Consider the following 23,609-nt stretch of genomic DNA (forward strand, 5'->3'; position numbering starts at 1 on the left):
TGGCAAGGAAGATACACTCATCATGAGTGTGAGCAAGCTATAGAGTTTATAGTTCCATATGAGGACAAAGACAAAGAGCCACTTGCTTATTCATAAATATGAAGCCTTTCTTCTAAGGTACAAGGTTGCAGAGCTTTCTCTAAATCTTTGTAGTAATTCCAATTTCTTTCAATCTTCCCAATTTCAACAGCATTTCTCCCTTAATTTCTTCTACTATAAGTTTATCACAGATTTTATTTTCATATGTTTCTATATGTTCTAAAGATTCTTGAAATAAATCTACCTCTCTAATCACTTGATTCTGGTACAATATCAGCTCACTGTATTCATAGTCTATTTTATTAGGTGGAACTTGCTGAGTTTTTCTAAACCCTTCCAATAGTTTTAGTGCCATATCATAATCTTTCAGCAAATGATATGCTATAGCATATCCAATCCATAAAGCACATTGTATTGGACAAAGCTGAAGAAGTTAATATCTTGTCTCATGATAGCCTTCAAGGTCTCTCATTTGGATTTGTCATGCTAACAGACGTGACTTTTAACATCATTCCAAAGTCCTTTATGGACAAATTCATATGCTTCTTTCTTTCCTAAACAGTTCAATGTCAGTCCTTTCATAGCCAAGGTCTCTCCATGTTCAGCAAACTTGAGATTTGGAAGAATTGTCTTACAGAATTTGAGCCCATTTTTGTACTGATTCTGTTCATAACATTTTTTTTTGTATTATAATATAAAGATTTCAAAGTGGTAGACAAGGGGGCAGCCTTTACTGAAGTAAATCCTCAGGAACTTATCCATTAGTTCTCTAAATTTTCCACCTGGGACAAAGTTTGATGACAAAGACTTAGAGAAAGGTCATGTAAGCTGACCAAGTTAGCCGTACAAAACAAGATGTTAAGCTGCTGAACTGACTGATAAAAATTACCCCAAAACAAGAAGTGGGTGAAAGCAAGCACTACAAGCACTGAGAGTTAGTTAATTAATATTAACTTCTTCACCCCCCAAGGAGGAGTTTTCTGCCATTTTTGAACATGGATTCTATAATGAAGGAAGGGAACATATAAAGAAGGAATATGCAATGAGATGACCAAGAAGTCTGTAAAGGTCATCATTCCCAGCCAATTTGGGGCAACAAGAGAGGGACCCTGAACTTCAGGATAGGAAATAAAAGGTTTATTCTCTGCCTATAATCATGAATATTCCCGGGGATTGCTTCAGGGGGGTTGTCTATTTCTTGCAAAAACCATAACTAAACCAACTTACTTCATAAAGTCTTGAGTCCTTTTTATCTTTGTAGCATATTTCTAATAGTGAGGACAGAAGAAATCTACACATCCCATTAGGTCTAATAACTGAACATGCCATCAATCATTGTCCTTGTCCTCATGATAGCAAATAGTAAGCAGTGTCATTTCACAAATATCTACTCCAGTTAGTTTCCATTAGTTAGTGGATAGAGTTCTAGGTTGAGTCAGAAGATTTAAATCTTATTTCAAATATTTACAAGCTCTGTAACCCTGTTGTAATTATTTAACTTTTCTCTCAGTCCCAGTTTCCTCATCTTTAAGATAGGGATGCCTGTAGTACCTACCTCCTAAAGCTGTTTTATGAAACTCATGTGAAATAATATCTACAATTCTTTGCATGTTTTAAAAGTGTGATGTAAATGCCAGTTACACTTTTGATTAGAATAGAATGACCCTATGATTATTTGTATAAAACTCCTGGTAGAACAGGTACTGCATGCCTAAGGTGGGGGGTAAAGGTGGCCCAGGGATGTCTGGGTTGTCTGAAGGTTGGAAGAAGAAAAGCATTCTTCTTCCTTTGAGATATGACACATGCAGTTCCAGATACTCCAGAGAAAAACCTGGAAAAGGAAAAGGGAAAAGATTTTGGTAAGAAGCAGACAGGTTAAAATAGTAGTATTAAGCTCAAACACATATCCCTCCCTAAATATTCACTTTTAAAAACACATTATCATTATCTATGTTCTATTGTGTTTTTAATTATTTTGTTAAATATTTTCAAATTATATTTTAATCTGCTTTGGGCTGCACTCAAAAATGTAATCCCTACAGACCATGTTGGGCTAAGTGTTTGACATCTATAAACAAGTCCCTATTTCTAGGTTTTCTCCCTAGATTCTTCAGGCATTTTCTCCTTGGGCAAAGCTAGGGCCTTCTTTTCTCTTAGGTGAGCTGAGCTATCTCAGTCCCAATGGAAGAGCTCATGTTTGAAGGCATACAGTCTAGACCAGTGGTCCTCAAACTTTTTAAATAGGGAGGGACAGTTCACTGTCACTCAGACTGTTGGAAGGCTGGACACTGTGTCTTCACCGCCTCAGCCCAGTGCTGGAAGTGTGTGTTGCTAAAGGGAGTTTAGGTCGAATGTCACTTCCGGTCTGATTTTGCCATAACACGGCGGGCCCATTAAACGTCCTCAGCTAGCCACATCTGGCCCTCGGGACCATAGTTTGAGGACCCCTGATCTTGAGTCATCTTCCTCAACACCAGTGAGGAGTCTTATGTTAATGATCCAGGCTTGAATTCAGAATCACATTAGGACAGTGCTTCTTTAAAGGATTTTGCTACATCTAGGCGAAAAAAATATAGAAAAAATAAAAAGTACTTGGGTGACAAGTAGTTGCTAAGAAATATACTTGGTATAAAAATCTGGCATGAAAAATCATATTAAAATAATGTTGAGAGCTTCTTGAAAGTCATAAGTACCTAAATTCCTCTTCTTATACCAAGTTTCAGTTTCTGTGAGATCTCTGTGCTTCTGGAAACTTTAACTAGTTCCTCAATGGGATGAATAATTAATTGTTTTTTTTTTTTATTTATTATAGTTTTTTTATTTACCAGATATATGCATGGGTAATTTTACAACATTGACAATTGCCAAACCTTTTGTTCCAATTTTTCCCTTCCTCCCCACCCCAAGATGGCAGGTTGACCAATACATGTTAAATATGTTAAAGTATAAATTAAATATAATATTAGTATACATGTCCAAACAGTTGTATGTTGTTCAAAAAGAATCAGACTTTGAAATAGTGTACCATTAGCCTGTGAAGGAAATAAAAAATGCAGAAGGACAAAGGTAGAGGAATTGGGAATTCTGTGTAGTGATTCATAATCATCTCCCAGAGTTCTTTCGCTGGGTGTAGCTGGTTCAATTCATTACTGCTCTATTGGAACTGATTTGGTTCATCTCATTGTTGAAGGAGGATCAGGTCCATCAGAATTGATCATCATATAGTATTGTTGTTGAAGTGTATAATGATCTCCTGGTCCTGCTCATTTCACTCAGCATCAGTTCATATAAGTCTCTCAGGCCTTTCTGAAATTATCCTGCTGGTCATTTCTTACAGAACAATAACATTCCATTATTGAATAATTATTGTTAACGGATTTCTTTTTAAAAAAAAACATTTTTGTACCTTTAAATTTGCTAATGGTTAATCAGAGATTTGTCCTTCAGGCAGCATTGGCTGAAAGTTCACGCCTAAAGGAGCAACTGATCATGTTAAAACTGAAGAAGGATTTGCTGATCAGCATCTTTGGTGAGGAAAGGGCAGAGACTTTCTTAGAAGAGGTGACCAAAACAATCAGGGAGAGAGACCTGCTGCATAACAATCTCCTGCAAAGAAATAGCAAATTGCAAGTGAGTATCACTAAAGATTCAGTTCCAGTCCAGTGATAAATTCCTTGGTCATGGTGCAAATTCAAGGATACAATGAGCCAAGAAGTCAGAGAACCTCAGAATTTGAAAGAACCTTAGAGGTCCAATCCTTCCCTTAGCAAAAATATCCTTTTTTAAGTATCTTTGATAGGACTCACCTCTACTATTTCTCTAAAGTCCTTTAAAATTCCTCTTCCCTGCTTCCTGTTTTCCTCCAAGTCCCAGCTAAAATCTTACTTTATACAGGAAGCCTTTCCCAGTTCCTCTTAATTCTATTTGATTCTCTCAATTGATTGTTTTCAATTTGTCTTGTAGTTTCTTTGGTTGCAGCATGTTTCTCACATTTTACATCTTTGGGAACAAGGCCTGTCTTTTCCCTTTCTTTATATTATTGACAATTAACACAGTGCCTGGCTCATAGTGGGTGCTTAATAAATGTTTACTGCCTGATTGTTGTTGTGAACTTTTGGTAACAAATGCAATAAATTCTGGTTTTTTTCTACTTTAATTCTGAGATAAATCTGCTTCTCTTATTAGGTACCTACTATTTACAAAGCATTTTTCTAGACACTGGGAATACAGAAATGAAAAATGAAAAAAAAATAGTCTGCCCTCAAGAGCTTATATACTTCTAAAGGAAATATATAAAAAAATAAGCATAATACATGAAAGATGTATGGTTATACAGAATAAGTGTGTTCCCTTTTCTCCATGACAATACATTAAATATTTGATGAAGTCATACCTTTCCTTATTGGCCATTACATGGATCTTGTTAGTTCAGGTGAAGAAATGGTTGGATTTTCATGGTGTATGTCATTGTCTCTCTAGAGTGCAATATCCCAGCACAATGACTTTGATACTGCATTTGAACCACTGCAGAAGACGTTAGCAGATCTCCACATCAGAACAGAAGCAGAGAAGGAGTTTCAGCAAGACCTTCCTAGTAAGCAGGCTCAACTCCATCGCTTGCAGGTAAGTTGGATAATGTAGGCATATTTCTTAGCCAAGGATCCAGCAACACTTAGTAAAATCACTGTAAGCTTTGAATAAGAGGCTGCAGATCATCCATCCAAACTATGGCTAATCCACAGAAAGGGAGAGAAAGGGAGGGACTGAGGGAGCGACAGAAAGAACACTCTAGGAGTAAAAATTCCCTCCACCCACAGAAATCAGCAACTAATTTAGCCTTAAGAAAATTAACCTGGAACACTCAGAGAGTGCAACTTGCTCGAGGTCATACAATTGAGAAGAAACACAGATTTTCCTAACTCAAAAACTTGCCCATTTGTCCATGACATCTTTGTTAGTATCACAAAAATGCTCTTTGTTAAGACAAGCAACAAGATTCATTTTGTCCTTTTTTTTCTAATCCAGTGGATAATTTCTATGGTTTTTTTTTTTAAATCCCAATGACAAAGAGTATGTTAAGCCCTCCTAATAAGGAAGAGTCATGACTTTCATTTTAAATAAGCAGAAAATAAATTAAGAACCTGTCAGAACAGGCCTAGCCCAATGATTATTAATTTAAAAGAGCTTTTCTGGTTGAAGAATGAAGGCTGCTCCATAATTAAGATTATTGCTATTGGAATCAATTTCAGAAACAAGTAGATTTTACTTGTAGAAAATAAGTTTATTCTCCATGCAAAAAGGGAACATTGTGATTTTGTGGATTTTCTCAATTACTTGATATTACATTTATAATTTTTTACCACAGATATTTATATCAAATGTATTTTCTAAAATTAAATTATCCCTCAAATTGTCTCTTATTCTTTAAGGAACTTTATTTCTAGATGTTTCTAGATTCACAGAGCTTACAGGTTAAATATTCCAATCCACCCAGAAGAACATACCTAAACACAATTCATCTTTATTTACACTTTCTCTCAAAGATAATTATCCAGTCTCCCATTTTTTTACAGTTGGAGAGCTCAGTACCTTAGGAGGCAGATCACCCCATTTTTAGATAGTTCTTATTGTTGAAGAGTTTTCCTAGGTAACATTTCCCTTCCTGTAACTTCCCCTCATTGGATCTAATTCTACCCTCTAGAAACACAAGTCTATTCCTTTTTCTTCAAGCTAGTCCTTCAATTACTTAATCTTCTCCTCTCATCATGTTCTCCTTTTCCAGGCTAATATTCTCCAGTTTTTTTTAGCTGATTCTCTATGACAGATGAGTGGTATAATTGTTAGAGCTCTGGACCTGGATTCAGGAAGACTTGAGTCCAAATCTTACCTCAGATATCCACTGATTGTGTGATACTGAACAAGTCACTTAACCTTTGCTGACTCTGTTTCCTTAACTATATAATGGGGATAATAATAATCCCTACCTCCCAGGTATCTGGCAAATAGTGGGTTCTTAAAAATACTTATTTTCTTACTTCTCATAATCCTGGTCTGGAAACACTTCTGTTAGTTTATCAATGTTTCTTAATATGTGATAACTACAACTGGGCATAGTACTGGAGGTTTGGTTTGATCATACTGGAAAATGTAACCTAGAATCATAACCTTCCTTGTTGTGATAACTCTGCTTCTGTTATGCTACCTGAGATCCTGAACTCTTGAGTCAAGAGCTTGAATTAAAATTCTTCAAAGGATTTGATGGCTTCTTTAATGTGATCTAGATGACAGCCCATTCATTACTTATTATTCCATTTGACTCTTGTTCATGCCCTAGCTCTTCTCCCTCATCCTACATTTATACAGTTGATTCTTTGAATCCAAAGCCAAGACTTAACTTTTATCCCTGTTTGATTTCATTTTATTATATCTGGCTCACTCATCTAAGCCTTTCCAGATATTTTGGGCCTCTCCCCCCAGAACTTCTTTCATGTTCTAAAAAAAAAAAAAATAGAACATTTCTCATACTTTAGAGTAAATATTTCTGTCTTTGGAAGTCCCCTCCCTTCAAATAAGCTATTCCAATCCTAAATGTTAATCTCTTCCACATAATGATGTTGATTTTGCCAAACAAATGGACTCTCTGCTTTCCATTGTAGCAAATCCAGGAAGACTTGCAAGAGCTTGATGTTCAGATTGAAAACCTGAAACCCTTAGTTCAGGCAAATCCCAGCCATCAGCATAAAATCAATCAACTTTTATCTGATTATCAGACCCTGAAAAGGTCTTTAGAGGTAAGTTATCAAACATCAGGAAAAATAGAAACCATATGCTTTATATTTTGCAAGATGCTTTCATGTGTATTAATTTATTGAATCCTTGAGAAAACACTGTGTGGTAGTGTAAGCATTGTTATCCTGATTTTACAGAGGAGAAAACTGAAGCTTACAAAGGTTAACTCAGACAATAAATATTTATTAAGTGCCTGTTTATGTGCCAGTCACTGTACTAAACACTTGGGATATAATGAAAAATAAAAATAGGCCCTGCTGTCAATCTAAGGTCACACAGCTAATAAGTTATAGAATTTGATCTTGAACCCAGGTCTTATGCTTTAAATACAGTAATGTTTTGGCAGACCGGTGATGAAGGATGTATTCATTACCCAATAATAGAAAGGAATAAATACTTGTTAACAAGTATCCGGAAAATTTTTAACTTTAAAATACATTTTAAAAACCAGTAGTGGGAATGAATTTTTAGGGATTATATTTAATGATAATTTCTTCTTGTGTTTAATGACACTTCAGAACTTTGAGTTGAAACCATGAAGTACAACAAAACTGTATATCTTTGCGTGCCACATATAATTTAATTCATTTTGTAGTGAGGAAATAAAGACCAAAAGAGGTATTTTCACAGTTACAAAATTTATCTTTTAGCTTCAAACTTCTTTTGATATCAGATGCCTTCAAACTCCAAATTACACATGTTCTCTGTTAACTAACCCAAACTGAGATTTAATAATAATAATAACAAAAATAACTATAACTTATATTTCTATGGCACTTTATAGTTTACAATGTGCTTTTTCTCCTGTAAAGAAATTAACAGTGAAAATAATTGATAAAACTGTATTATCCCTACGTTGTGAATTAAGAAATTGAGCCTCAAAAAATGAAATGTGTCTTCTTCCAAGGACACATAATTAGTGTGGCAGAGCTGAGACTTGAACCCACATCTCCTGATGCTAAAATATTGTGCTGTTTCTCTTATACCATGCTGACTTTCATGAATTCATGCCTTTGGTATTACTAGTCTAGGTTCACTGGTGGAGTTCATCTGTTACAGGCTAATTGCCCTAGATTCCATGGAGAGATACAAAGGAAAGAAAAGACCTTATTCTAACCCTTATGAAACTTAAGAGTATTTAGCACAATGTTGGCCATAAATAGACACTTAACATATGCTTTCAGATTGATTTCAGGTATGAATTGCTTCATTTAATGAATTTTTTTTGTGTGTATATATATATATATATATATATATATATATTATTTTAGGTGGCACATCATAGATGCTTTATAAGTATGGGATTGATTTTATTGGTTGAATATATTGGTTAAACAGGAGATATAAAAGGATTATTGTGAAGAAAATACTTTATAACTTTTAAACTACTATAGAAATGTTATCATTATTATTTAAAAACATGATAAATTTGAGAAATAAATAGTGCAATTAAATATATTATAAACTCTTCAATTCAATAAGCATCCATTAAGCATTTGTAAGATTAGATACAAAGACAGGAAAGACATACACACACACACATATGTTACAGTAGTCACCTGCTAGTGACTTCTGAGGATCTAATTCTGACCAGCAGAATAGATTGTGTCATGTGAGTGGATGATAACAATACAAGGAGACTGAGAGGCAATTGTGTTTGCTCCTCTTCTCTCTTCCCCTTGATTCATTTCATTCCCAATTAACAAACAACATAAGTGTGTTGTGATTCATAGCTGTGGGGGCTTCAGAGAACCAATCAGCCCCTTATAGTCCCCTTTAAACCTTTATAGGCTTTGTGGGTTTCAGATTTAGGTGTGGTCCTCTCTCTCTCTCTCTCTCTCTCTCTCTCTCTCTCTCTCTCTCTCTCTCTCTCTCTCTCTCTCCACACATATATTATGACAATTAACTTTTATACTAAATTGAGGAACATAACTTCACTTTAAAGAAGAGGGCCAAGCAAAACATTATGAGATATTTTAGTAACACCAAATCCCAGGGAATGCCTATGGGAATACTACATACATCCATACAAACATACATATATTGAGAAGAGAGCACCTGAATTGGGCCTTGGGGAGAAATTTCAATAGACAGAGATGGAATTGAAGAAAGGAATCATCTGGTATTTGCATTCTCAATCATGGAGCAAATTAGAAAGTAGAGCTAGAATATCTCTCTTTTGTTTTATTACCTCTTTATAGTCATAAAGGAGCTGTTTGTTCAAGCGTGGTGCTAAAACACTAGGTGTCCTGGTTTTGTAGATAACAGTGGAACAAAGCCAGAAGCATGTTCAGGAACACTGGACCTTCAAGCACAAACTGTGGGAACTTCAGCAGTGGATTGGGATAGTCAGACAAAAGCTGGAATCCTACCAAGGGAATGAAGGGCAGTGGAAGGTGAATGGCCAATCTGTAGAAGACATTGAGGTAAGCAGACTTTCTTCTTAGAAATGGTATTTCACTTGCTATAAAGCCAAGCTGCAGAGGATTAAAACATAGCTTTGAAAGAAACAATTCTGGATACAAGAGAGCTAACTTTTGATCTAGGTAGAGCATGAAGTAGAAGCTGCTTGTGTTCACAGGGAGCTTTCTTTATAACATTTTTTGGATTTTGAATTAGATTTGAATAGCATAATTTGATGAGTGAAGTAAATGAGGATTAGCCTAGGATTTCACAGATAAATGGGCAGAACTAAAGTCAGATTTATGTTCACTATGTAAATTAACATTACAAATTTCTCTTTCTTAATGAAGTTGCTTATGTTCTAACCAGCTAAAGCAATTATGCTTTTCTTTGAATGAAGTAGAATCATAGAATGTTAGGGTAGGTAGAACTTTAGAATATAAAATATGAGACCATAGATTCAGGGAATATTACTACTGGAAAGGAAATTTAAATCTAGAACATTAGGGTTAGAAGAAATCTTACAATATTATATTAGAATATAGAACATAATATGGTATAACATAAAGGACCCAAAGAGCAACCACAGTGTGTTAGAGCTGAAAGAGACTATAGAGTGGAGCAACAGAACATAAAATGTAAATACCAAAAAGAAACAGGATTTTTTTAGTCTAGTATTCTCAAAAAAGTAGGAAAAAATTAAGAGGACATTTTCTGTTTTTAAAGAGTTTTTTATTCTAGTAAGAATCTCTTTAAAAATCAGCAAAAGGATATTGTAAAGGATAATTTTCTAATTTACCAGTATCAGTACCAAAGATATTTCACCTTCTTTTATCTTCAAGGTTTTTGGCAGTTTTTCCCCTCTGTCCGGACCTCCTCCCTACCCTCAACCCTTACCTATCATAAAGGTGTAATTATTCTCTTTGTTCATGTTGTTTCCGTTCTGTTCTTTTTGGTTGCTTTTCCATGTCCTCCTCTTTTAGCTCTTCAGTAGAAGAAAAGTCTATTACAGTAGAACCTTAGAATTATGGGCTGGAAAGGCTGGGAGAAAGCTGGGAAATAATCTGCTCTACCTTCTTCATTTTGCAGATGAGGAAATGTTGGTACAGAAAGAGAAATGAGCTGTCCAGGGTTAGATAGTGAGCTAGTGATATACCTAGGATTGGAATATAGCTCCCTTGTCTCCCTATTATGAACTTTTTCTTCCACACTATCGATCTCATTTGTTGCACGGAACCCAGTTCTCTGGTATCCTCAAATGACTAGTACATTTTTAAAATCCATTTTGAGGGGGAAAATAAAAAAAAAGATAACAAATGGAGAAGATTAAATATTCATTTAAAATTAGCAGGCACCCCCAAAAGGAAAGTAGGACTCAGTAGACAAGCATACTGATTTATGTTCTCAATATCTTTAGTCCTCAATGGTGAATGAGACTTGATTCTCTGAAATACATCATGGGGGCATAGGATGTGAGATTGGGGGTAGGGAGGATCTTCATGTTCTCAAATGTAATTCTCATTTGTGAAGCCTAACTATTGTTTCATATCAAAGAATAAAAATCTCTGCTTCTGGACTTCAGAGTTTATCATAGGTTTGCAATCCACTGTATCTCATTTGGTCCTCACTCTTCCTTTTGAGAGAGTTCTTACCTAAAATATCCTCATTTTAGAGATGAGGAAATCCAGAACTTCAGTGAATTGCCAGAGTTATAGTAGATGTGATTGAAAAATTACCGAACCATAATTTGTAGCAGAGATAGGACTTAGAATTGGGAAAAAGGGATTAATTTCACTGTTTTTTGGGTGAGTCAGTTGGGGTTAAGCTACTTGCCCAGCCTCACACAACTAGAAAGTGGTTAAGTGTCTAGGGCAGATTTGAACTTAGGTCCTCTTGACTTTAGGGCTGGTGCTCTATCCACTGCACCACCTAACTGCCCTTCACTGTTCTTTTCATACATGGTATTTACAGAGGGGGAAAAAAGGGAGAAATTAGATTTTTTTAATGTCAGAAACTTTTATTTTATTTTATTGTTCAGTAGAAAAAATACTCAATATAGAGTCAAAGGACCTGGTTAAGATTCTTCTTCTGACCATACTTATGTGGCCTTAACTTTTCTAGCTATCAGTTAACTCCCATAAAGAATGGGGACTGGGAGGTGGACTAGTAGCCTCTGAGGTTCCTTCTAATTTGACATCTAAGATCCTAAAGTCATTAATGAAAACATTCACATATCCAAATAAGAATAAATGTGATTGTATATTATTACCAAAACTCCATAATTATTGTCCTCTCTTCCAATTATTAATTTTAAAATGATAATAACAAAATTAGTACACTTCTGGACTCTTTTCTTTTTAAAAAATATTGATATGCTTATTTTTTATATCACCCACATTTCCCAACATATTCTTTTCTCTCTAGCATTCCCTCATCTCAGAATATGCTTTATGACAAAAAAATTTTCAAGGAAAAAGAATTAATGTAACAAAACCAACAGCTATATCAATTGAATCTGACATATGCAATGTTCATTTGCCACCAATTTTGCAAAGAAAGGGAGGAAGAAAAATTTTCTATCCCTTCTAGCCATTACAATTTCATAGCATTTAGTTCCTATTGTCTTGTTTTTCTTTTTTCTTTTTATTGTTGTAGTCACTACATTTCCTGATTCTGTTAATTATTTTGCATGTCTGTGTTTTCTCATACTTCTTTGTATTCATCACAATTTTTTTACATAACAGCGTAAGAATAACACATTAATAGCACAATAGTATTCCATCAGATTCCATCACAATTTGTTTAGTCATTTCTCAATCAATAATACTACTCTCCCTCCACCCTCAAAAACCTTTAGTGGATCTCTGTTGACTGCAATAAATTACAACATATTTTTTTCTGGACTGTGTTTCTTGAGAATGGTGATTGTGTTTTGCTTTTTTTTTTTTCCCATCCCCAACATTTAGCGTAGTACCCAGCACACAATAGATGCTTATTGACTGATAGACTGATTTCAAATCTACATAGTCTGGCTCCTACAATTTTTACACTATAGGTTATATCATATTGTTCCCTTCAGTCACTTTTCTTTATTTCATCTTAGAGGAATAAGTATTGCTTCAATCCAACTTCTACCTTATGTCTTTGACCTTATCCCTTCCTATTTTGTGGAAGAACTTGCCCTTTCTAACATCTCCCTTTATCCAATCTTTAGTCTCTCCCTGTCTTCTGGTTCTTTACCTACCACATACAAATATAGTCAGATCTCCATCATACTTGAAAAAAATCTTTAATGTGATCCTGACATCACTTCAAGCTATAATCCTATATTTCCTCTCCTATTCATAGTCAAACTCTAGAAAAGTTTATCTATATTTCTATTTTGTCCTTATAATCAGGTTCTTGACCATAATATTCCCATAACTTATGGAAGCTACTCTCTCTGAGGTTACTAACACTTTTAGTTTTCAAATCTAATTGTCTTTTCTCAGACCTCATTTTTTTTTTGTAAATTTTCACCATTTATGTTTAATCCCATCTGTGTGGATGTACTCTTATAGCTCTGTCCTTAGCCTTCTTTTTTCTCTGCTTTATTATTGGTTGTTTATGTAAACAATAATATTTTATTTTTGATTTATTATTGTAGAAAATTTTCATAAGTTTAGTTATCATCTTAATGAAGATAACTCCAAATCTATATATCTATCCTTCATCTCTCCCAAGAGCTTCAGATAGCCTTCTGAACACTTCCAACTGAATTCAAGATGTCAAAAACAGAATTCATCATCTTGGCCAACCCACCTCTCTTCCAAACATTTCATTTCATTTCTCTTAATGGTAGTGCTATTCTTCCTTTCCCTCCTGTTCATAATCTTGGCTATAATCCTCATCTTTTCACTCTTACTCATCATTTATATCTAATCAGTTGATTATATCAATGTCTGTCTAATAGAGACCTTAAGTCAATGGAAAAGATGCCCTGCTAAAGTTGCTTGTCCTCTTAAAGAGATAAGGTTATTTGGTTTTAATACCAAATCTCACTTCCTACCCCTAAATCTAATGAATGACTGGAAGGTATCTTAATTGTAGACTATGAATCTTGACATTGAGCCACTCGTCTTTCAGAGGCTGGTGGCTGAATTCCCCGATAAAGAGGTACAATTGCACTTGACTGAAGGTCATGGTCAACTGGTTATGGAGACATCATCTCTTGAGGGAGCAGCTCTTGTCCAAAGGGAATTAAAGGAACTGAAGGAGTCTTGGAAGGCTCTGAAGTTACTTGAGGAAACATTGATGAGGTAAACTGATATTTAAGACTTTTTCTTTTCATTTTCAAATGTTGCTTGTGATCCAGTATTTAAAAAGACAGATAAAGCTGCTGATGATCAGTCTTCTATCATGCTAGCCCATAAAAGTGATGGCAGAAATAATTTGAAGTGTTTTGAAAACTGTTCACATTATATGTAAATGGCACATGTATGAAGATGCTCAGGACCACTTTTGTTGGAAATTTATTGCATTTGGTTAGAATTCCGAATCTCTTATTACAGGGCCTTGCATATAGAATTTTCTTCATTGGATCCTTGATTTTATTAATGTGAGTATTCTAATACTATAGATGTTTTATCTGATCCTTCTTGGTAATATGATGTAGCCTACTTATGTACTTTTATCATATATCTTCTATCACTCTTTGGTCTCCTGAAATTTATTGTACATCTATCACCCTTTGGTCTCCTGAAATTTCCTTTAAGACCATGGTATCTTATTATTAATCGCAAATCAGCATTAACAGGAGAATATTGATATTCAAAAAGGTGAAATTTTTGTGGCAAGGAACATGGGAGGATCACTGAAAAGATGGTTTAGTTTCCAAATGAGATGCTGTTCACTATCTTATTCTGATTCATGTCTGGATCCACCTAGTGTTTTGTTCTTTAGTAATGCCTTTCAAGATATGCAAATTAATGGACAGCTCACTGGACAGTCTATCTAGCTACATATGACACTATGGACAACATGCCAAAAAAATTTTCATGACCTCAGTAGAATAAGTTCAATTAACATTCCCTGGCTCAATGTCTTTTTGTAAAGTCCTATAATAGGTATGTATACTTTGAGAACATTGCAATTTTCAGTATATCCAAATACTTTATAGCAATGAGCCATGCTTTCTAAAAGGGATTCTGACAACAGCTATTTATTTATTTTCATGTATTTATTTTTAATGACAATTAAGTTTATGTTGCATTTCATGATTTGCTTTGGAGTGATTGAAGACAGCTTCAGGTGTCACAAGTTTTCTGAGAATACTCTTCCTTTTTGCTGATGTCCTGGTGTCAAGGTGGTTATCTAATAAAAGTCTTTAGATAATATTCACAATGTCTATGATATTAATTTTTACTGGTGTACTAGATAGAACTTTGATCTTTGTCTGAATCCCAACTCTTCCACTTAAAACTTTTGTTATTAGACAAATAGTTTCATGTTTCTTAACTTCAGTTTTCTTCCTTATAAAATTACAAGATTAGAATAGGTGATCTCTATGGTTCTTTTCAGCTTTCTCACAAAAGCATATGACTATCAGTCATTTTTCTTACTTTATGAGAACTATTCCTGAAATGTTATTTGCCAACCTAATTTTTACAAATTAAATTGTAGTTTAAACTTAGTAAGAGAGTTTGCTATTCAAAGAAATTATATTGTGACTCCTTTGCTGAAGCAAAGAATTCCTTTGGTATAATGACCTATCATTGCCAAGTTTATCTTTTAGATATTAAAAAAATCTGAATTTTCAGTCACTAAATCTGCTTAATGAAAAGTACATCTTTATCACATCCTCTGAAACATATAGTAAATACCTAGCTATAAGCTGAGTTCTATCAGTAAACTGGTTCTCTGATCCCATGTAAATATGAGTACTATGCTTATTCCCAGGAAACCAAATGTGAATTCCCATTTTCCATTGCCTTATTGTGGGAACTTTAGCATGTCACTTTCCTTTTGTAGTTCTCAGTTTCCCCTTTTGTAAAGTGAAAGGGTTGGGCCAGGTAAACAAAGATCCTTCCAAGTGTCACATTGTAAGGATATGGAGATTAGATTGTCATAAGCCATCAGAGAGAAAGCCCTGAATTCTCTCACTTATAGGGAATAGCAATAGAACTTTTTGCTTTTTCCTCTGTGATTATAGACATTAATGGTGATCAATAGCTGCAATAGTTTCTCTACCATCAAAAATCTCAGCCCTTGTAGCCAATAAAATTTATAATTTGGGTACTCCTCCTACTTTAGGTCTTCAGATCCAGGAAACAGATACAGTATATGACTAGCACCCTCCTCAATAGTTTCCCATCTTTCCAGGGCCTACCAAACCTTATGTTCCAAATGAAGAACTATGGAAAATCTATGGCTACCTCCAAATCTTAGAAAGGCACTAAATTGTAAAAGAAAAAATATAGTCAATAAGCATTTGATAAGTGCCCACTATGTGCTAGGCACTGAGCTAAGCATTGGGATTACAAAGAAATATAAGAGTTCCTCTTTCCAAAAAGCTCACAGTGTAATGGTGGAGACAATATGCCAATAACAATATCTATAAATAAGCTCTATAGAGAATAATTGGAGGTGATCACAGAGGGAAGACATTAACCTTGAGGATGAGGAAAATCTTCTCTCAGAAGATGTGATTTTAGTTCAGATTTGAAGGAAAACAAAGAAACCTGGAGGTAAAAATGAGGAGGGAGAGAATTCCAGGCACAAGGGAAAGCCAGTAAAAATATAGAGTTTAGAAATAGAGCATTGTGTGTGAGACACAGCAAAGAGTCTAGTCTCACTAGATTGCAGAGTATATAGGAAGTATTTGTGAAAAGACCAACATGGTAGGAGTTCAGATATTATGTCATTTTAATGACGTTGAAGCTAAGGGACAGAGAAATTGTCATCTAAAGTTTTACTTAGTAAGTATCAGATCATTGATTTGAATCCTGTAGAGTCTTCTGACTCCAAATCCATTCTTCTTTCCACTATACCATAGCTGCTCTGAAGGGTATCTGGTTGTTTTTTCCACAGCCAGAAGTGGAGACTGAGCATCAGTATTTCTCAAATGACTAAATCATGCTGATCAAAATCGATGGTTTGGTAAGACAACCATTGGCTTCCAAAATGTTTTCTTACTGCTTTCAGTATGGGGCAGGGTGTCCCTTTAAGGAATATTTTGCAATATTCAAAATATAGGGACAAGAAGGATATAGGAATTAGAGGGACAGAAATGTTTTCCCATGACCTCTCAATATAAACGTGTTTCACTCTCCTCCTCTTTATGTCTTCCATCATTATCATCAGTCAACATTTGTTGCATGCCTTGAGGGTCATGGGATTGTACCACTGGCTTCAAGGACATTTATAGGAATTATCAAAGATATGAAATGTCTGGGGAGAGCTTGCTACCCAGCACTGTGTCTTGGCTTTCCAAAGATTTTTGTGAAATACTGTCCCTTGTCTGTCTTTTTGTTGATGCATGAACCACGTAACAGAGGAATATGTCTTGAGAATCCCTCTGAAAGTATAAGTCATCAGAAACACATCAGTGTCATAATATTTATTGTGTTGCTTTGTGTCTTACAGCTTCATCAGGAAGTGGCAGCTAAAAAACAAGGAGTCGGATCCAAGGAAGAAATTTATTACTTCTAACAATATTCCAAAGCATGAGTTTCTTATAAATTCTGTGGATTCTGTTCCTAGGCACCAGGGTAAGGTGAGTAAGGATTTTGGGTGGATTCTCCAAAGAGGAGAATCATCATTGAAAAAGTAACTGAAGACTCCTGAGTCAAGTATCTTTGAATGTCAAGTCCATTCACTTCCCAATTCCCACTACCATTTTTTCATTTTTTAGAAAAACATACAAGGATTCCATGAGGAAATTTGGGGTTTCCTTCTCATATACTGATAAAATAAAGGCCATTTACATGATCTTTCTTCTCTCATTCCCTACATCTCAAAACCTAGTCCCTGATGAAAAGATCTTCCTAGTTCCCAAGGCTAACTCTTCTTCATGTATCTTTGATCTCGTGCTTCTTTTTTTCTCCAGCAAAGTGCCCCATCACCTCTTCTTTCTAATCTTCAGTCTCTCCCCAGCTAAAGATTTCTTCCCTACTGACTGTTAAGAAGCCATAGCCTCCTTTAACACTAAAAAAAAACTTCAATGGACCCTTCTCTTCCCTCAATCTAAAACATTGAATCTTTTCTAATTTACATCCCAACTGTCATTAGCTTGTGTGCCCCAATCTTTACATGAGCTGTTTTCCATGACTGATACGTTCTCCCTCCCTTCCCTTGGTCTCTTAAAATCCTCAGTTGTATTAAAAACTCAGTTTAAATGCCATTTCCCCCCAAAAAAAAATCTTCAAGAAAAAGCCATTTAAATGTTTGCATCTACTTTTCTATTATTTCTCAAACTTTTGCCATCTATCTTCATCATTCAACTGAAACTGCTGTCTTCAAAAATTACCAATGAGCTTTTTAATTATAATATTAGATATTCCTTAGTCTTCATTCTTGATGTTTTGGGGAGTATTTGACCCACATTTAACACTGCTCATCACTTCCTGGGAACTTTCTTTTCTGAGGTTTCATTACAGGACTCTCTTCTGGTTCTCCTCTAATTTGCCTTCTTTGCTGGCTTGTCATACCACATCATGGTACTATGAGTATACCCCAATGCTGTTCTTCTCTTTACATTCTTTCTTCTAATGACCTCATCCACTTCTGTAGGTTTAATTGTTATCTCTATGCAAGTGATTTCCAGATTAATGTGTTTTTCTCTATTTCCTTCTATGAACTTCAGTCTTATTATCACCAGCTTTCTACTGGACCTTTCAAATTGAGTATCCCATGGATAGTTCATTCAGTATGTCCAAAACTGAACTCGTTATCTTTTCCCTCAAAATCACTTCTTTTGAACTTTGTTTTTGACAAATGCTTCACTATGCTTTTAGTATCCCAGGTTTTAAGCCTTGGCATTAACTCTAACTTCATTTTCTTACATCTCACATATCTAATTATTTGCCAATTTTTTTTCTACTTCAAGTTATCTCTTGCATTGGAGTGAAAATTCACTTTTAACTATTACCATGGTAATTCAGACCCTCATCACTTTTTGCCTGGACTATTTGATCTTTCTGCTTCAAATGTGTCCCCATTTTACTCTATCCACAGCTGCTAAATATTTTTCTTACATGAACGTTTATCTATGACACTCTCTTACTAAAAACAAAATAACAAAAAACTCCAGTGGCTTTCTATTGTACATGATAGTGATGTTCATTTTATTTTTTCCCTCTCCACCTCAAATAAAATTTCTCCATCTCCCACCGCAAATAGAGCATTAAAGAAAAAAATGTAAGTTCAAAATTCTATTGGATCTTCTTCCCTAAAAATTTGATTCTCTTCAGTTTAACAAGGAAATAATGAAGAAGATAACAGTGATAAAAATTAATTCTTGTTCTACCAATAAAGCTTATCATGAGGGTTATCAGGATAATATATTTGAAAGAATTTTGAGAAGTTAAAAGCATCATCACACATAGAAGGGATTTATTATCCATATTCTATTGATGAAAAGTCAGAGGCTTCAAGTTAAGTGTCTTACCCAAAATGGCAAAGCTATAAAGAAGCAAAACTGAGTCTAGAACTCTGGTTTCCTAATTTGCAGACCAGGTATTCCTTTCATGAGATATTGATGAAGTACTGTGGTCTCTTATTTTGACTTCTCTTTTTAATCCTAATGTTTTCCTACTATCAAGTAAAATTATGGGCCTCCTGTTCACAATAGTATTAATATTTAGTTTGAAACTCATAAATAATGATGATTTTAGCATCTGTCACCAAATAGGCTTCAATTCAGAGCATCCTAAATGTCCAGGAATCTATTGGTAATTATATTATTTGGTTGAGATCTAGTCTCTAGTAACTTCCTGTCTCTAATTCCCAGAACCATAGGTGTGGGAGAATATAACAACCATCACAATCAAATAACATAAATGAAAGCTGTTGGAAAAATGAAAAAAATCCCTACAAATGTGAGATAATTTGTTTTACATTGATCTTTATGACATTGCATTGAGGGCAGGTACAATCATTCCCACTTTAGAGGTATGGAAAATATGGATCAGAGAGGAAATTGGCAGATCTGGGACTTGAATTAAGATCTTATGATTTCCCACCCCAGCACTGGGGTTAGTGCCCCTTACATATGGAAAACATGACATGGAATTGGTTTCTCACTATTCACATGTATTTGGGCTTCTGACTTCCTGAAAAAAGGGGTAGGAATTCAACCATGCAGGGTCCTTGAGTCTAGTTTTTTGAAAAATGAAATTCAGAGTTGACTCATACATCCTGGGCGGGCCCTACATCAAATTAAAATGATCTTGGGTCCATTCAATACAACTTGCTATAATTAGCCCTGGTAAAGCGAGGAACTACTTTCTATCACAATGAAGGCAGGGAAGATAATTAGGAAGGTAGAATGATAAAAGGCAAAAGAAAAGAATGTTAATAACTTATACTCAATAGCCTACACATATAATCCCTTAGTTTTCATGGCCCTTTAACATCCATCATTTCATCTGATCTTGACTATAACTTTGTGAAGAAGACATAAAATAGATTATTCCTTTTCATTTTATAAAATGATCTTCAAGAGCTGTCATCAACTCTCATTAATTCAGTTATTTGTATACAAATTATTTCCAGATCTTTCCTAATATCTGTTTCTAATGTCTTTTCTGAATACCAGTCCCATATTACTGCTTGCTATATATTTACTCGTGGACATTTCAACTCAGACTTTTTCTGTTCAAACTCCAAATATTTAAACAAAACTAATGTTTTTCCCTAAAATTCATTCTTTCTTCAAATTTCCCCATTTCTGTTGGATGACATTACTATCCTGATGTTTTGTTGTTATCATAGGTGAAATTTAACAAGGAAGATAACATTTATTCACAGAGATGTGCTATCTGTCAATAAATGGATCAATAAAAGTCCAATAAATGGACTGCCTCCATTTATACCAAAGACCCTAAGCTGACAGATACTACTGCCCTTTTATACATTTTGGGGAATATAGAACAAAGAAATAAATCGTATAGATGATATAGTGAGATTGAGGGCAGCATGGTGGTTATAGAGCCAAGGCACAGGGAATAATATGATTTGTGGAAATTTGTTAATAGGGGGTAGAAATGAGACCTCCCTTCTCTCCTGAGACAAAATGCTCATTGTTTGAATGCAGGTACTAGAGAGCACCCAGAGTTTTTGAAGAGCAAACCAGCTATCCTTAAAGGAATACTTGGTGATATAAAGATATTAAACGTGACTTATTAAACGTGACTCCTTTGTGTTCATATGTATCTCCCAAGATCAGCTGAATTCTTTGAGGCAAAAATATATCAATGATATGCAGGAAAGTTGGATTTTTAAATTTAACCCATTTTAGACTAGTTGAATTCTGAATCAAATTCAGAAACAGAGGACTATGAATTAAGCAGTCACAAAAAGCAGGACAACAGCAGTCACAAGACAATGTCAATTGATGGTAAATAGGATACAAGATCAATTTTAATCTTCCCAATGTTATCCTTGACATTTCTCTGTCCACCTCCAATGTATAATCAGTTGACAAGTTTTGATGATTTCGTCTCTACAACACTTCTTATATCTCCTCTCTCCCCTACCTCCATCTGCTCACATAGTATCTGCCCCTAGATACTAGGTATCTCATTGCCTCCAGTCTCTCCAATTTCCAATCCACGCTCTACACAATTTCCAGAGTATTTCCGAAACACAGATTTGATCATGTTATCATCTTCTCTCCAAATACCTTTAATATCTCACTCTTGTTTCTAAGATAAAAATAGAAACTCTTTTGGTTGACATTTGAAGCCCTCCATAATCTGCTTTCTACTGACTTTTTCAGTCTTATTTCCTGTTACTCCCTTTCATGGTTCTATGCTTCAGTCAAACTGACTTGCTAGCTATTCTTGGTACATGATATTCTTTTTTATCTCTAGACAGTTGCATTAGTGATCACCTATGTCTGCTTATCTCTTCTTTGTAGAATCCATAGCTTTTTTTTTTTTTAACAGTATAGCTCTGCTTCCACCACTTACATGAATAAAACATTTCATTATTCTACTTCCTCTTGAGGGGCAGAGAATTTTTACCCCTGAAATTATTTAATAAATACTTTAAAATGTTTTTAAATAAACCTAGTGTATCATTCTAAAATAATTAAATTACTTGCAGTGAGGGGTTAACATGGTGCCTCAAATATAGGAGATGCTTAATATATGTTTGTTGAATTGAATATCTCTACTTGTTGCAACCAATCTTTAAATGGCATAACCTTAAAATTTCACTATCTTTGCTGCCCTCCTGTGGATGCTCTTCAATTTATCAGTATTGTTTTTGAAATACAGTTTCCAATGAGCGGAACCATTGTACACAGCAACAGCAATATTATATGATGATTAATTCTGATGGACGTAACTTTCTTCAATAATGAGATGATTCAGACCAGTTCCAATGGTCTTGTAATCAAAAGAGCCATGTACACCCAAAGAGAGGATTGTGGGAACTGAGTATGGTTCACAACACAGCATTCTCATTCCTTTTGCTGTTGTTTGCTTGCATTTTATTTTCTTCATAATTTTTTTCTGGTTTGATTTGATTGTTCTTTTACAGCAAGATAATTGCATAAACATATGTGCATATATTGGATTTAACACATTTCTACCATGCTTAACATATATTGGACTACTTGTCATCTAAGGGAGGAGGGTAGGAGGAGAGGAAAACTGGAACACAAGGTTTTACAAGGGCTAATGTTGCAGAATTATCCATGCATATGTTTTGAAAAATAAAAAGCTTTACTAAAAAATTTTTAAAAGAAAAGAAAGATAGTTTCCAGAACTGAATCCAGTCCTCTTAATGTGGTCTGATCAGAACAGCATACCTGGAACTATCCTCCTTCCCTCTTCTGAAAACTCTACCTCTCCTAATGTAGAATTAGAAGGACTATTATGCTTCCCTATTAATTTACGTTAAACCTGCAATACAATTCAAGTTTTGTTTTTTTAAAGATAAACTGTGTCAGATCTTCCCAGTCTTGAACTTAACAAAATTGGGGATAGAGGTATTAAACCCAATTGTAAGATTTTACATTTATCTCTATCAAATAATACATTATTAGGCTTGGTCCATCATCCTAGTCTCTTGAGATATGATTTTAGTTTCTGAATCTACCATCCAATGTGCTTTCATTTCACACTTCAGTTTGTTTCATCTGCAAATTGAGTATGTATGCCATATATGCCTTTATTAATTTCATTAATAAAATCATCAAATAGTATAAGGCACTAATCCTAAATTACTCTGGTAATAACCTCTCCCTAAATCAAGTTAAAGTAATTTTCAGGTCTACTCATTCAAACAGTTCTGAATCTAACTGCCAATTCATTTAATCCATAACTTCTTATCACATCTACAAGTCTTACATGAGAGACTTTGTCAGATTCTTTGCTAAAGAAAAATAAATTATAACTATAGTCAACTCCTGATTTGCCAGCGTTATAAACCTATCAAAAAAAGTTAATCTGGCATGTTGTGGTCTTGATGAGATCAAACAGGTTCTCTGAGCACTTCTTTCTAAATGTTTATTAGCTATTATTTTGCTGTAGAATTTTCTCAGAAATTAAAGTCTAGATTATTGGCTTATACTTTGCAGAGTCCACTTTCTTCTCCTAACCCCAGATCCTATGATTTTTCATAGATTCCCTGAAAAAAAGTTCAGCAATCATATTTCAAAGTTCTGAGGGACCTTTTATGTGGTCCATCATGGGACCTAATATTTATCAATCTTGGGTTTCAACTTCCTATTGACCAATTTGTCTTCTTTTTGCAATTTGGTCCTTTTTTCCCCCCAAAAAAAAAATTCTTGATTATCCTTGGCATTCTTTCCCACCTCAGTTCATTCTAAGTATTAGTGTTCCCTACATTTTCTCATATTGGAGAAGGAAATGGCAAACTACCTCTATATCTTTGCCAAGAAAACCCCATTGACAGTATTGACATGGGCTTACAAACAGTCGGATATGACTAAACAACTCAACAATAACACATTATTCTTATAGAAATATGGCATGCTTTATATTTATTCTTGCATTGCCAGCCCTTGATTCCATCTTTTACAGGTCTTTTTAAAATCCTAAATTGATCATTGATTTTCCTGAATATCCACATCAATCTCTTTGTACATACAGGTTTTCCCCTTTCTCCTTATTGGATTTATTAGTGTTTTTAGAGTTTTGTCTTTTAAA

General features: G+C 34.7%; 1 protein-coding gene and 1 pseudogene across 8 annotated transcripts in view; one reads left to right on the plus strand and one right to left on the minus strand.

Moving 5' to 3' along the window:
* SYNE3 (spectrin repeat containing nuclear envelope family member 3) overlaps positions 1–23,609 on the plus strand; it is a 192,580-nt gene that overhangs the window by 121,765 nt on the left and 47,206 nt on the right. For all 8 annotated transcript variants that reach the window (XM_074291377.1, XM_074291371.1, XM_074291379.1 and 5 more), the window contains 6 exons: positions 3,487–3,669; positions 4,519–4,662; positions 6,696–6,830; positions 9,090–9,254; positions 13,357–13,529; positions 16,855–16,984. In XM_074291377.1, coding sequence (XP_074147478.1) covers positions 3,487–3,669; positions 4,519–4,662; positions 6,696–6,830; positions 9,090–9,254; positions 13,357–13,529; positions 16,855–16,984 — 930 coding nt within the window. The remainder of the gene's footprint in view (positions 1–3,486; positions 3,670–4,518; positions 4,663–6,695; positions 6,831–9,089; positions 9,255–13,356; positions 13,530–16,854; positions 16,985–23,609) is intronic.
* Positions 87–711, minus strand: LOC141553527 (N-alpha-acetyltransferase 16, NatA auxiliary subunit pseudogene; annotated as a pseudogene).

This window comes from Sminthopsis crassicaudata, chromosome 2 (assembly GCF_048593235.1).
Source record: "Sminthopsis crassicaudata isolate SCR6 chromosome 2, ASM4859323v1, whole genome shotgun sequence".
NCBI classification, from domain to species: Eukaryota; Metazoa; Chordata; class Mammalia; order Dasyuromorphia; family Dasyuridae; genus Sminthopsis; species Sminthopsis crassicaudata.